A 15,842-nucleotide genomic window follows, 5' to 3' on the forward strand; every position below is an offset into this window, starting at 1 on the left:
TATATATATATATATATATATATACAGTACAGACCAAAAGTTTGGACACACCTCATTTAAAGATTTTTCTGTGAAACAACTGAAAATATGGATAAACTGCAATCTCCTTGCTTATTAGACTAAGTATCCCATGTTGTATAAACCTCTTAAAGCCTTTGTATTTATATTTTATATAGGTGTTGGAGGAGCTTATCAAACTGCACCATCATATGGAATTGGAGGACCACAAACCATAGGTACAGTGCAATAATTACTTGTACATACAGTATGTTTTTTTTTCTCGTTTTTTTTTTTGGAGTGGGGGGTGAGGTAAATCAAATATCATCAAACATACAAACAGTATAAGGCCAGTTCCAGACAGCCATTGTTAACATTGGGCCAGCGGATTAATGCACTATTCTGCTCTCTAAAAGAGAAAACTACCAGAACAGTGCATGCTGCAATATTACCCAAACAGTCTATCAGTCCATGTGGAAAATCGCTCATTTGTAATTGTTCTTAGGTAAATATAGGTCAGTCAGATGTACGTTTTCTGTCTCTTACACACATACAGTAGACATCACCCTGGACAAAAATACGCTCATCTTTATGAGCCCTAACACAAAATAGTTTGCAGTATGACAATTAGTAATGGGATGTGATGAACCATAAGAATGTGCATTGTATTAAACTTAAATGCTGGATTTACTATTGTAAATGTACCTCAACTTTGGTGGAAAATGAACCAAATTTTAATGCATTTTGGTGCAAATTGTGGAATCTCTAGCTTTTGACTTATTTTTGTGTTGTGTGGACTGGCCACCTCGCTTGTTACTGCAGCCAGGACATCAGTTGGAATGGGAGATTAGGGGACCCCAGTTCAGAGAAAGATGCAGGTCTAAGAGGAAGGATCACATTGATAAGACATTTATTACATTTTTGTGGTATGACCTGGGAGAAAACTAGTGCCATTTCTTTGGAGTAGTGCCACAGTTAGTATAGTTCAATATGACATGGAATCATTTGTAATTCCTTGTAATAAGGCTCTTACCAAATTCTAATCTCTGAGTTCCATTCTTGTTCAGGAAACAAAGATAATATCTTGGAGTTGTAGCAATGTGCTATAGCATATATGAAAAGAGCTAGATGTAAATTAGGGTATTGGTTTTGCAATTGTTGTAGCTTTAATATACAGTACATTCATCATGGAAATGGACTCGTTTATTGATGATATCATGAGCCACTCTCTAAAGAGCCTGCTGATGTGGCCATTTTGTAATTCGGGGCTCAAAATGAGGAAAATTTTAGATTGGTCGAGCGACAGGGCTACATAGTGACTTTGGCCATGAAACCTAAGTTCGCTAGGTTTCACTGCTATATTGCAATGTAATACAAGTTAAATTTTGACCCCAAAAGTACTGTGCCCTTGAGAAGCAAGTTGCAAGAAGTCCAACCACTTCAGATTTTTTACAACTTACTTGTAGCAGTCGCAGTACCATTGGGGTCACTTTGCAAACATATTAATTTATGATATGCTATGATCTATCAGCAACACCTAATTAACTTCGGTTGCACAACTGGTGTCATGGCCAACGTTGCTGTATAGCCTTAACATTACTATGATACCGTTGTTGCTGCATGAGTCTACGTTTACACCATGTGCTGCAGGTTGCCGTTAGTAAAGGATATTTTTGTGGATTCATTAGGAAAGGTGGCATATATTGAATGTAAAAAGTTATCCAGCAATGTTTCAGGTATAAATAAAGTTTCTATATCAGTGTTTGCAGACAAGAACATTCCATGCAACCAGTCCATTATAATTCTTGGCAGTGCTGCTAGGTTTTATGTGTTTATAGTTGAGAAATTGATGCCCCGTTTAATTTAGTTTGTTGCAAGGTTCTGTTAAAGTTTTTTTTTTTATATATATATAGGTTTTGCAGGAACTCAACCCCTCCCGCCACAACATGGAGTTGGAGGGCAATTGTTGTAGGCAATTGCCTACAGGTATAGTTCAATAAATTCCTGTACATACATGATTGATTTCCTTTAGGAGAGTAAATCTTTTTTTTTATTAAACACATATGCAAAACAGTTAAACCCACAATAGTTTGTAATATTACAATTAGTAGCATAAAATCTTGCATATAAGATTAACTTGTTGCCAATTGGCCACAGTTTCAGAGTATCCCTCCCCCATGGCATTTGCATTTTCACTGGAGTATGTGATAGATAGAAAAAAAACTCCCAACACTCCATTGCCCCAGCAAAAAAAAATCTTCATTTTATTAGAAAAGCATCAACAAAGAAAAATAACGCTCAGCATTTTAGACAAAAGACAAGAACAAACTTGCATAAATTAGCAGACTTGCATATATTAACACTAATCATGTAACATAGAAACACTTAAAGGCAATCTGTCAAGACAAAAACACATTTTAAGGGCAGCATGGTGGCTCAGTGATTAACACTGCAGTCTTGCAGCGCTGGGGTCCTGGGTTCAAATCCAACCAAGGACAACATCTGTAAGGAGTTTGTATGTTCTCCCTGTGTTTTGGTGGGCTTCCTCCGGGTTCTCCAGTTTCCTCCCACATTCCAAAGACATACTGATAGGGAATATAGATTGTGAGCCCCAATGGGGACAGTGCCAATAATGTCTGTAAAGCGCTGTGGAATTAATGGCGCTGTATAGAGTAAAATAAATAAATGTTAAATTTACAAGTCAGACAAATAAGATTGCAGTATCACACATACGTAGTAGTCCAGTGTGGCTAGAGTTAGTACTAGCAAAAATTGGATACAAATAAGATTGTCATTGGGTCTAAAAAGGCATAAAAAAAGTGTAATTCCAAACAAAGAACCAAAAGTTGTATATAAGAGTAATCTATGATGGGGCAAGGATAAGGTTGATAGCTCCCTACTATGGGGTTGTAGACACTCGTCCTGTAGTATACTACTGTTTGTGGCTTCAAAAGAAAAAATATTTGAAGAAACCAATATGGTGCTCCCCATGCTCAGAAAAAAATTCCCTCCATGTAGACACCCAAAATTTTGACAAAACATAAAGTGAACATGTCAAAAAATTTATACTGTCAGAACTATGGAGAGCATGAAACATGAACAGGCTCCATCATGCTGTGGCTTTTTTTTTTTTATTGACATAGCATTTCAGTTATATGGAACCTTACTGCTGGCCTGGTGTAAGGGGGGCACAGGCAGACCAGATGTCATTGCACCCTGTGTAATGTGTATCAAGCAAACACTTTCTGTCTGACATAAAAACAAATGATTGGAACAGTTCAACATGGCTTTATTTTCAGTGATCCAATATGGAGGCACTAGTATTTTTATCATTGCACAAGAGCAGAACTTTTCCCAAAAATATGTTTGTACCGTCTCAGATATCTCTATTTTCCACAGCTCACATTATTACTTGAACACCTGTACATGACCACTTTCATAGTTCCCCCATGAGACATCCTCTCACACCACTATTTGTGACTATTCTTATCATGTCACTTTCTGCACTACAGTCCTTCACCTTCTGGGCCCGTCCACATGACCGATTATATCAGACAAGTGCTATGGTTTTCAAGGATAGCACTCGTACCCATGTCATTCTTTGGGGATGTGCAGGGCACATGTCCGATTTTGTTTTCCTTGGACCGAGTGGCGTGATACTAGTGCAGATACCTGTTTCTCTGTTGCTTACAGGCTGCACTCACCTGGCTTTGGCTTTAGTAGCCACTTCACGCAGCATGCGCTTCCATTGTCTTTCAGGTCCGCTTACCTGGACTATGACTGTTATTGCTACTTTAGGCAGCATACATTCACCCTTCTTCCCTGTCTTCTATCTCCTCTCAAGGTTACACTCAATATAAGTGAATATTTTTCCTCTCCTTTTTGGGCTGCTGGCTGTCTTCTCTCAGGACAGTCACAAATAGGGCTGTGGAGTTGGAGTCGGAGTCGTGGAGTCATAGCCCACTTTGGTGGAGTCGGAGTCGGCATAAAATGGACCGACTCTGACTCCTAAAATATATCCCCTTAACCTTGGGTTTTTCCGTTTTCATTTTTTGCTTCCCTTCTTCCCAGAGCCATAGCCTTTTTATTTTTCGGTCAATATGGCCATGTGAGGGCTAATTTTTTGCGGGATGAGTCGTACTTTTAAATGCCATCACTGGTTTTACCATATTGTATACTGGAAAACAGGAAAAAAATTCCAAGTGTGGTGAAATTGCGAAAAAAATGCAATTCCACTGTTGTTGTTTTTTTTTTTTTTTTTACCACGTTCACTGAATGCTAAACCAGACCTGCCATTATGATTCTCCAGGTCATTATGAGTTTGTAGACACCAGACATGTATAGGTTGTTTTTTAAGTGGTGAAAAAAAAATCCAAAGTTTGCTGAATAAAAAAAGAAATGATGCCATTTTCCAAGACCTGTAGCGTTTCCATTTTTTGGGATCTGGGGCCGGGTGAGGGCTTATTTTTTGCACGATGAGCTGATGTTTTTATTGATACCATTTTGGGGCAGATGTGATGTTTTGATGGCCGGTTATTGAATTTTATTCCAAGGTTGCGTTTAGAATTTTTTATGCATCACGCCATTTACCGATCGGATTAATTCTTTTTTTATTCTGATAGATTCTGAATGCCGCAATACCAAATATGAGTACCGTATGTTTTTATTTTTATATTATTTTAGTTTGAATGGGGTGCAAGATGGGTGATTTAAACTTTTATATTTTTTTTTATTTTTTTTTTTATTTTTAAAAACATTTTTTTTACACTTTCTGCATGCTTCAATAGTTTCCATAGGAGACTAGAAGCAGCAGTTTTCTGATTGCTTCTACTGCATACAGGCGATGAGCATATCGACTGTATGCATTAGAAATGCTCATGTGCTATGAGCGCCGACCACAAGGTGGCGCTCATAGCAAGCAAGACATGACAACAACAGAGATTGACAGCGGCATTTAACTGGTTAACAGCTGCGGGTGGATCGTGATTCTACCCGCAGCTGTTGGGGGCACATGTCAGCTGTAAGAAACAGCTGACATGTGCCTTGTTCAGTGCGGGCTCAGCACCAGAGCCCTCACTGAATCGGGGGGTGATGGCCTAGGGCGTACTAGTACGCCCCAGGCTTTAAAGGAGATATAATAAATTGGGTACAGTAGTTCAATGCAGTTTGTGGGGAATATTTTTTCATAAGAATTTTGGAAAGTTATGAAATGTCCTATAAATGTCTGTCCTATTCCTGATCTAAGGGTCTAGACTTTTAGCTGAGATGAATCTGTGCTACAGTAAATTTATCACTTAAACATGAGCCATGTATGAGGGAGTCGGAGTCATGGAGTTTGAGTCGGTGTCATGGAAATTTCGGAGTCGGAGGTTTGGCTTACCGACTCCACAGCCCTGGTCACAAATGCAATATTCCCTCACACAGTTCAAAATACTTACAGTACTCAGTACTCTAGCCATTATCCACGGACATTGTATCCATCATCCAGGATCTTTGATCACTACAACAGGCTCAATCCAACCATCACTGGACCTTTGTAACTGTCATTGGATGGAAGGAAACAAGCTCCTAAAAGATCTTTATTGGTCACTCACTCTTTCTACTTAAACCAAAGAAATGAGCTGGAGCACGGGTTGGTATAAGTGCAATGTATAGGTGTACATTCACACTGTGGCCATTATCAAACATAACCTAGGATAAAAACCAAATGAGAAAATATCAAATGATCAAAATAGTGTTAACTAAGTATCCTATGTTTTCTAAATTTACTATTACTATTATTTACTTACTGCAGTGCATTTGCTCATTTTGTTGAGCTGAGTTTAATCTAATCTTGCACTGATATTACAGATCTACTGTACTTAACCTTACTACTAGATGCCGTATTTTACTAAAACATTTAAAAGGGTATTCCCATCTCCAGGATCCTATCCCAATATGTAGTAGGCGTAATAAGAATAATATTAGCAAATACCTCCAATAAGAAATGTAGTTCCATTTTATCAATTGCAGGACCTTACGTATCCATAGTTACGTCCACTGATATAGTGAGAGATAGTTAGCTAGTTGCTAGTAGTCGTAACCGTGGATACCTAAGGTCCTGCAGTGGCTGCACATGAGGAAAGAGACATAGCAAATAAAAAAAAACAAACTTCGTTTCTAATTGGAGATATTTGCTAATATTTGCTAATATTTATTATTATTACACCTACTACATATTGGGATAGGATCCTGGAGATGGGAATACCCCTTTAAGTAGTTTATATTACAAATGTTTGGCTGCATGTACTTTACATTTACTGTTCTGATGACTGAACAGCTCCTAAGCCTGCTATTAACAGCTGGTGATGGCTGTAACATACTTGTAATTGTAATCAGCTCTACCAGAGGAAAAAAAAATGTTGCTGCAAGACTACTACAACTATCGAGGGTACTGACGGGGTTAATCTGATCTGTTAATAATTCAATATATGTGTATCTACTGAGATTTGTCTGTTATCTTATGTACATTAATGAAAATAACCGGGCTGCATCAGTATTTGTGTATGTACAGTTTAAACCAGAAGTTTACATACACTATGTAAAAAGACACATATGCGTGTTTTGCTCAATATCTGACATGAAATCAGAATAAACCTTTCCCGTTTTAGGTCAATTAGGATTACCATAATTTTTAATATTTGCCAAATGCCAGAATAATGAGAGAGAGAGAATGTTTTAAGGCATTTTTATTACTTACTGCAAAGTCAAAAGTTTACATACACTAAAATTACTACGCCTTTAAACAATTCTGGACTGCCCATATGATGATGTCATGTGTTTAGAAGCTTCTGATAGTTTTTTTGGCAACATCTGAGGTAATTAGAGACACACCTGTGGATGTATTTTAATGCACACCTGAAACACACTGCTTCTTTGTGTAGCATCATGGGAAAGTCTAAAGAAATCAGCCAAATATCAGGAAGAGAATTGTGGACTTGCACAAGTTTGGCTCATACTTGAGTACAATTTCAAGATACTTGAAGGTGCCTCGTTCTTCTGTACAAACAATTATACACAAGTACAAACAAGATGGGAATGTCCAGCCATCATAACGCTCAGGAAGGAGACGGGTTCTGTGTCCCAGAGATGAACGTGCTTTGATCTGACATGTGCATATCAACTCAAGGACAAAAGCTAAAGACCTTGTGAAGATGATGGCGGAAGCTGGTAAGATTGTGTCAATAACCACAGTTAAACGAGTACTGTATCAACATGGACTGAAGGGCCACTCTGTCAGGAAGAAGCCATTACTCCAAAAGAAGCATAAAAAGGCCAGATTAATGTTTGCAAATTCACACAGGAACAAAGACCATATTTTTTGTAGACATGTCCTGTGGTCTAATGAAACTAAAATGTTACTTTTTGGGCATAATGACCATCATTACGTTTGGAGGAAAAAGGGAGAAGCTTGGAAGCCTTAGAACACCATCCCAACTGTGAAACACTGTTTTGTTGTTTTGCTGCAGGAGGGACTGGTGCACTTCACAAAATAGATGGCATGAGGAGAGAAAAAAATTACCATAGTTTTCGCACTATAAGATGCACCTGACCATAAGACGCACCTAGGTTTTAGAGGAGAAAAATAGAAAAAATGTAAGCAAAAAATGTGGTCATGATGCACTGTTAAGGGGGAGGGGGACTGCTGCTGACACTATTATAGGGGTAATGTCCCCCAATTCTGTTAATATCCCCCATTCTGGTATATATGGCTGTCAGTGGAATTTTCTTCCTTACCAATTAGAAATCGTCCACACCTGAATTTGTAAGATAATTTGTTATTTATTGATCATGCAGCATGGAGACAGAATGAAAGCCAACAATCATTAGCTTAATCATAATGTCTACCCTCATTTCATTCCATGGCAGTTATATAGGTAAAAATAAAGGCGTGTCATAATAATTATTCTAGTACAGGAAAATAGAATTAACAGAAGAATGCAGCTGTTATGTGAAGGTCAGATAATCAGATAATCTGTCTGTAACTTCTAATTATTGCATTTTAACGAGTGAGGGAAGACACAAGCTAACTCGAAAGGAATTCTACTACAAATCCACAGATGTTCACTTAGAGATAATAATTAGTTCATATAAGACTGAGTCTAATATATATATATATATATTTATTTATATATATATATTTATATATATATATATATATATATATATATATATATATACCTTCTAAAAGTGTATATAATAATGATTATTAAAATAAGCAAAAAATTTATTACAATTCTTATAACAATGGCCCCCTCCTTCCTGTTATACGTGGCTCCCATCCCCATCTTGGTATGCATGGCCCCCTCATCCTGGTATGCGCGGCTCCCTCATCCTGGCATGCATGGCACACCCCATCCTGGTATGCATGGCACCCCTCATCCTGGTATGCATGGCACCCCTCATCCTGGTATGCATGGTACACCTCATCCCTCTTCCTGGTATGCATGTCCCCCTTCATCCTGGTATGCGCGGCTCCCTCATCCTGGCATGCATGGCACACCCCATCCTGGTATGCATGGCACCCCTCATCCTGGTATGCATGGCACCCCTCATCCTGGTATGCATGGCACCCCTCATCCCTCTTCCTGGTATGCATGTCCCCCTTCATCCTGGTATGCGTGGCTCCCTCATCCTGGCATGCATGGCACACCCCATCCTGGTATGCATGGCACCCCTCATCCTGGTATGCATGGCAGCCCTCATCCTGGTATGCATGGTACACCTCATCCCTCTTCCTGGTATGCATGGCACCCCTCATCCTGTTATGCATGGCACCCCTCATCCCTCTTTCTGGTATGCATGGCCCCCCTCATCCTGGTATGCATGGCTCTTTCATCCTGGTATGCATGGCATTCCCCATCCTGGTATGTATGGCACCACTCATCTTAGCATGCATGGCACCCCTCATCCTGGTATGCATGGCACCCCTCATCCTGGCATGCATGGTACCCCTCATCCTGGTATGCGCGGCTCCCTCATCCTGGCATGCATGGCACACCCCATCCTGGTATGCATGGCACCCCTCATCCTGGTATGCATGGTACACCTCATCCCTCTTCCTGGTATGCATGTCCCCCTTCATCCTGGTATGCGCAGCTCCCTCATCCTAGCATGCATGGCACACCCCATCCTGGTATGCATGGCACCCCTCATCCTGGTATGCATGGCACCCCTCATCCCTCTTCCTGGTATGCATGTCCCCCTTCATCCTGGTATGCGCGGCTCCCTCATCCTGGCATGCATGGCACACCCCATCCTGGTATGCATGGCACCCCTCATCCTGGTATGCATGGCACCCCTCATCCTAGTATGCATGGTACACCTCATCCCTCTTCCTGGTATGCATGGCACCCCTCATCCTGTTATGCATGGCACCCCTCATCCCTCTTTCTGGTATGCATGGCCCCCCTCATCCTGGTATGCATGGCTCTTTCATCCTGGTATGCATGGCATTCCCCATCCTGGTATGTATGGCACCACTCATCTTAGCATGCATGGCACCCCTCATCCTGGTATGCATGGCACCCCTCATCCTGGTATGCATGGCACCCCTCATCCTGGCATGCATGGTACCCCTCATCCCTCTTCCTGATATGCATGGCACCCCTCATCCTGGTATGCCTGGCACCCCTCATCCCTCTTTCTGGTATGCATGGCTCTTTCATCCTGGTATGCATGACATTCCCCAACCTGGTATGCATGGCAGCCCTCATCTTAGCATGCATGGCACCCCTCATCCTGGTATGCATGGTACTCCTCATCCCTCTTCCTAGTATGCATGGCACCCCTCATCCTCGTATGCATGTCACTCCTCATCCTGGTATGCATGGCATGCCTCATTCTGGTATGCATGACACCCCTCATCCTGGTACGCATGGCACCCCTCATCCCCCATTCTGGTAAGCATGGCACCCTTCATCTCTCATCCTGGTATGCATGGCACCCCTGATCCTGGTATGCTTGGCACCCCTCATCCTGGTATGCATGGCAGTCCTCATCCTGGTATGCATGGCACCCCTCATCCCTATTCCTGGTATGCATGGCACCCCTCATCCCTCTTCCTGGCATGCATGGCACCCCTCATCCTGGTATGCATGGCACCCCTCATCCCTCATCCTGGTATGCATGGCCCCCCTCATCCTGGTATGCATGGCACCTCCATCCCCATCCCCATCACGCTGCACACCAAAAAAGAAACAACTCTTCTCACCTTCCTTCCCTCTGCTCCAGCGCTGTGTTCCATTCTGCTGCCAGCACTGATCTCACCGTCACTGCCATGCACCCTCACATGGTGAGATGAGCTGCTGGAATAGTCGCTGCTCCTCATGCCAGGACTATGCCACAGCCGCGGCCCCTGCTTTTGCTCCTGATGTCACAGTGACTCCCCGGCGCCTGCGCACTAGACCACTGCAGGGAAAAACGGGGCCGGGAGCAAAAAAGCGTGCCTCGTGTTATTATGTGAACACAGAAGAGTGCACATCACAGGGCCCTGTGACGTGCAGGTGAGGGGGGAATATGGAAATTGAGTAGATAGGTGGGGATTTCTTTGCATCCCTCGGATGGGAACCATGTGAAAACTGAATTAATAAATCAATTTAAATTTCAAAGAAAGCAAACCTCTAATATGGGACATACAGGTATGTATAGATTTACATTTCACCTGAATGCCCATATTAGAGGTCAGATAAGTCCCAGGGGGTGACAGATAGTGTTGAGCCACCCCCGTAGTGTTCGAGTTCGGTTCGGTTCGTCGAACACCCGTGTGTTCGCCGAACTGTTCGTCGAACACCTTCGAACACCGTTAAAACCAATGGCAGGCAAACAAAAACACATAGAAACACATAGAAAACACCTTCAAAGGTGTCCAAAAGCTGAAAAACTGCTCAGAAGACATAACTAACACATGGAAAAGTGACAAGTACATATAGTCATGCGAAAAGAAAAGAGGTGGAGGAGTAAAAGGAGGGGGAGACACAGATATAGGCATGTCATGCCCTTCTAAAACCAAAAAGTGAGAAGCCGACACGGCCAGTCCGTTCCTGCCGTCGCCACCTCCGTGTCGCCGGGTTTGTGCCAGAGCCACGGTGGACCCTGACGGCCAGCCCCCCTCTCCCAATACTGGTGCCTATCCGCTGGTGGGTCGAGCGAGCCCCCCCTGTGGTGGAGGCAGCTCTAAACTTTTTAATTTAAATTGTCTCTCTAATTTGAATGAATACACTTTAAATCCTTTTACAAGGATCTATTGGAGGGCAAGTCTCATGCCAGCAGCCGCGTAATTCCGGCTCCAGTAGCGTCCACTAAAACTGCTGCAGTTAAAAAGCTTTTATAAGGATCGAGCTCGGCTGTCCACCGCAAGGCATCCTACCGCCAGTCCCAGCCCCTATGCCTTGGGGTGCCTCCTGATGCTCTTCACTGAGTATCCCGTGGTCCTGAAGCATTTCCTTTGAAAAACTTAAGTGTCCAAACTACAGGTGGTGTAGCTTGCTTAACAGCCGGGATAATCCGCTGACTAAAAGACACTGCTACTAGGCACAAAGTATTTCCTGGGCTAGATGCAGTTAAAAATTTGTAATTAGATACTCTCGTTGGATGCTGAGAAAGTATTCCATAGAGTCTCCTGGCATGCCATATATTATTCTCTTAAAAAGCTTGGGGTAGGGGTCTATGGGACCCTTTTATAGCCAAAATCATGGCCCTGTATCGCAATACGTCACCTAGGCTGACGATAAATGGAACTGTAGCACCCTGAGGGCTCGGTTGCTACAGAGGTATTGCACCTCACCCAGAGGTGTGATATCTCACTCTCAGGTAAGGATGGAGTGTGGATCAGGACCCGACACCTGCATGCTTTACACCACATTGCCGTGGGGCAGCGCGACCAATATGCCCCTGAGATGGGCACGACAGTCCCTGTCCCTGGCTGGACTGGGGGGAGGGAACACTGAGGAAGGGGAACCCTGTAGTGCAGGAGCAGGGAGGAAGCAGTTCCTGGGTGCATTGAGAAGGGAGTATAAAAGGTGGGCACCTTCTTAGTTCAGTGCAGAGAAGTCTGAGCAGAAGTGACAGGGAGCAGGGGCTCTGCATGAGCTCTGCTCCGGAAGCGGGCCTAGTAACAGAGGCCCAGGCCTGGAAGAGGGAGAAGGAAGGAAGAGGAGGTGAGAAGACTCCAGGAACGAGGATCGAAGGGATCCCAGGGGTGCGGACGGGCGAGTCGCCACCGCACGCCCGAATCCACCTGCGTGGAGGGGTCAGGCCAAAGGGGGAGACCGGTCCCCGAAACTAGTGGAGGCGGGAAACGACCCTCAGCTAGAAACCGGAGGCTGTGACATTTTATGTGGCGCAGCCCCTCGCTACACCCGCTAGGAAGGCACCACATAGGGTCAGGGAAACTGGTGCCAAGTTTACCAAGAGGAGGCCCGAGGCAGCCGGACAGAAGGGTTGGTAAGAAAGGCCAGACAAAGGACACACAAAGGGGGTTCTGTGAAGCGATCCAAAGTTATCTGGGAGTTGTCTGAGCCCCTCACCTGGTGAGCACAGTACGACGTGGGCAGCCGTTACCTGCAGAAGTGGTCTGGATAATAAGAACTGTGCGTAAAGGCCCTGGACTGCATCACTGACACTGTGTCGTTACTGCTGCTGCCCTGCACCATCACCCCCATCCTCCGCATACACTGCCCTGAGGCTATACTCCTCCCGTGGGGAGTTATGCTACGCTCTGCTGCACCCACAACACCAGCCTCAGTGGTCTGCCCTGCAGCGGCGGTTCACTCTGACCGCAATCCACGGGTGGCGTAGTCGGACATTTAAACATCAAAACCACATAAATAGTACCGCCACTGGTTTGACCGCCCTGAGCCACGGAACCGGGTCGCCGCCACAGAGACTACAACCACCAGCATCCACCAAAAAGGGGTCGGCTCCGGGTGTCCCAAGGCCCAGGGGGTGCAGCAGAACATTTTCATCACCTTTCATAATCACCAATTGGACAAGGCAGGGATGTCCTCTGTCCCCTCTCTTATACATCCTAGTGACGGAGCACCTGCTCTCATCAATTCGCCATAACCCCAATATTAGGTGGATTGAGGTGGGAGGCACCGAGTACAAGTGCTCTCTATTTGCTGATGATGTCCTAGTATATATCACTCAATCACATATATCCATCCCTGCTGTTATGGCTGAAATAGATCACTTTGTTACATGGTCAAATTTTAAAATCAATGCAGCGAAGTCTGAGGCCCTCGATGTCTCCCTCCCCAAATCCATACAGGATTCCATCCAGTCCAACTTTCCCTTTGCCTGGCCCTCACAGGGTATCAAATACTTAGGAATTCCTATTCATAGAGACCTCTCCCGTCTATGTTATCTTAATTTTGGGCCCTTTATTGAACAACTCCATACAGACCACGGTTGGCAAGTTAGAACTGTAAGATTCACTACGTGAACCACTGGTGTTTTGTGGAAAAGCACATGTACACTGTGTTCCAAATTATTATGCAAAAAGTGTTTAGGAGTGATAAGGGAAGAATTTGTTTGTTTGTCAGTTAAACTCATTGATGGTGATGTGTGTCAGGGCTCTTTATATCACTGTAAGCAATTGCAGACACCTGTGCTAATTAGTTTGGCAGGTGTGTCCAATGAAAGGCAAGACTACTTAAGAAGGCTGTCCCACATTATTAAGCAGCCTACATTTTCTGCCAAAATGGGAAAGAAAAAGGATGTGTCGGCTGCTGAGAAGCAACAAATTGTGGAGTGTTTAGGTCAAGGCATGACTACAATCAACATTGTGCGATGATCAGGATGAAGTGTCTTGGCAATCAAGAAGTATGTAGCTGATTCACAGTACACACGTGTGCGTGCTGATAAGGGCAAATTGAGGACTCTTTCCTATAGGCAATTACGTCAGGTTAAAAGAGCAGCGGCAAAAAAGCCTTGTCATAGCAGCAGACAAGTTTTTGAAGCTGCTGGTGCCTCCAACGTCCCCCGAACAACAAGATGCAGGGTCCTTCAGAGGCTTGCAGCTGTGCGTACGCCATCCTGTCGACCTCCGCTATCCACTGCACACAAGCAGAAACGGCTCCAGTGGGCCAAACATTGCATGAAGACTGATTTCAAAACTGTTTTGTTCACGGATGAGTGCCGTGCAACGCTCGATGGTCCAGATGGATGGAGCGGAGGATGGCTGGTTGATGGACACCCCACGCAAACACGGCTACAGCGCCAACAAGGAGGAGGTGGAGTAATGTTTTGAGCTGGAATCATGGGGAGAGAGATTGTCGGCCCTTTTAGGATTCCTGAAGGGGTAAAGATGAACTCCATAATGTATGTGGAGTTTCTCAAACAGCACTTCCTGCCATGGTTCAAGAAGAAGAACCGTGTATTCCACAGCAAGATCATTTTCATGCATGATAATGCACCGTCTCATGCTGCACATAACACATCTGCATCTCTGGCTGATATGGGCATAAAAGGGGACAAACTTATGGTGTGACCCCCCATGCTGCCCTGACCTCTACCCCATTCAGAACCTCTTGAGCATCATCAAAAGGAGTGTCTATGATGGCAGGAGGCAGTTCACATCTAAGCAACAGCTCTGGGAGGGTATTCTGTCCTCATGCAAAACAATTGAAGCAGAAACCATCCAAAACCTGACAAATTCAATGGACGAGAGAGTTCAGAAGCTCCTTTCGAACAAGGGGTCCTATGTGCAAATGTAACATCACTTAGAATAAAGTTTTGAGTTGAAAACTGTTTGATTTCAGTTTCTAATAACCTGCTAATGCTTATAATTTCAAAAATGACCATTTTTTTGGTCTTTATTAAAATGAAAAGGTTGATCGAAGAGTGTGGGGGATCTAAGCGTGTGGCAACCCAGTAGTCAGGATTACTTCGAATTCTGACAATCTGAGGGTCATGTTGCAGGTAGTGCAGCAAGAAGACACTTATGTGTCTTGCGCATCTCGGAGCCCCAAAATTATTTTCCGGGCTAGATGCAGCTAAAAATTATTATTAATTTTAAATCTGGTGGAGCTTAGTATAGATGGCCTAATAGAATCAGTACTGCACACTGCTACAAAGCCCAAATTATTTTCCAGCCAAGATACAGATAAACATGATTAGTAATTTTAAATCTGGTGGAGCTTAGTATAGATGGCCTAATAGAATCAGTGCTGCACACTGCTACAAAGCCCAAATTATTTTCTAGCCAAGATACAGAAAAACATGATTAGTAATTTTAAATCTGGTGGAGCTTAGTATAGATGGCCTAATAGAATCAGTACTGCACACTGCTACAAAGCCCAAATAATTTTCCAGCCAAGATACAGAAAAACATGATTAGTAATTTTAAATCTGGTGGAGCTTAGTATAGATGGCCTAATAGAATCAGTACTGCACACTGCTACAAAGCCCAAATTATTTTCCAGCCAAGATACAGATAAACATGATTAGTAATTTTAAATCTGGTGGAGCTTAGCATAGATGGCCTAATAGAATCAGTACTGCACACTGCTACAAAGCCCAAATTATTTTCCAGCCAAGATGCAGATAAACATGATTAGTAATTTGAAAGCTTAAAATGGTTGGTGAGGTGATTTTAACCAATCATCAAGCTTTTACTCTCCCCAGGATGACACAGGGGTAGAAAAGTCGCTTCGGATCCATGATTTGTTCATCTTTATGAACGTGAGTCTGTCTACATTATCAGTGGAGAGCCGCGTGCGCTTATCTGTCAGCACACCACCAGCAGCGCTGAACACATGTTCAGACAGAACGCTCGCTGCGGGGCATGACAAGATCTCCAAGGC

At 43.5% G+C, this 15,842-nt stretch overlaps 1 protein-coding gene across 5 annotated transcripts in view; it reads left to right on the forward strand.

Annotated features, from left to right (window-relative positions):
• Positions 1–15,842, forward strand: part of LOC141160946 (uncharacterized) — a 175,908-nt gene that overhangs the window by 90,056 nt on the left and 70,010 nt on the right. For all 5 annotated transcript variants that reach the window (XM_073645740.1, XM_073645739.1, XM_073645742.1 and 2 more), the window contains exon 6: positions 177–236. In XM_073645740.1, the coding sequence (XP_073501841.1) occupies positions 177–236 (60 nt within the window). The remainder of the gene's footprint in view (positions 1–176; positions 237–15,842) is intronic.

This window comes from Phyllobates terribilis, unplaced genomic scaffold (assembly GCF_046119375.1).
Source record: "Phyllobates terribilis strain yellow unplaced genomic scaffold, ASM4611937v1 Scaffold_9__5_contigs__length_417890890, whole genome shotgun sequence".
In the NCBI taxonomy this organism is placed as follows: domain Eukaryota; kingdom Metazoa; phylum Chordata; class Amphibia; order Anura; family Dendrobatidae; genus Phyllobates; species Phyllobates terribilis.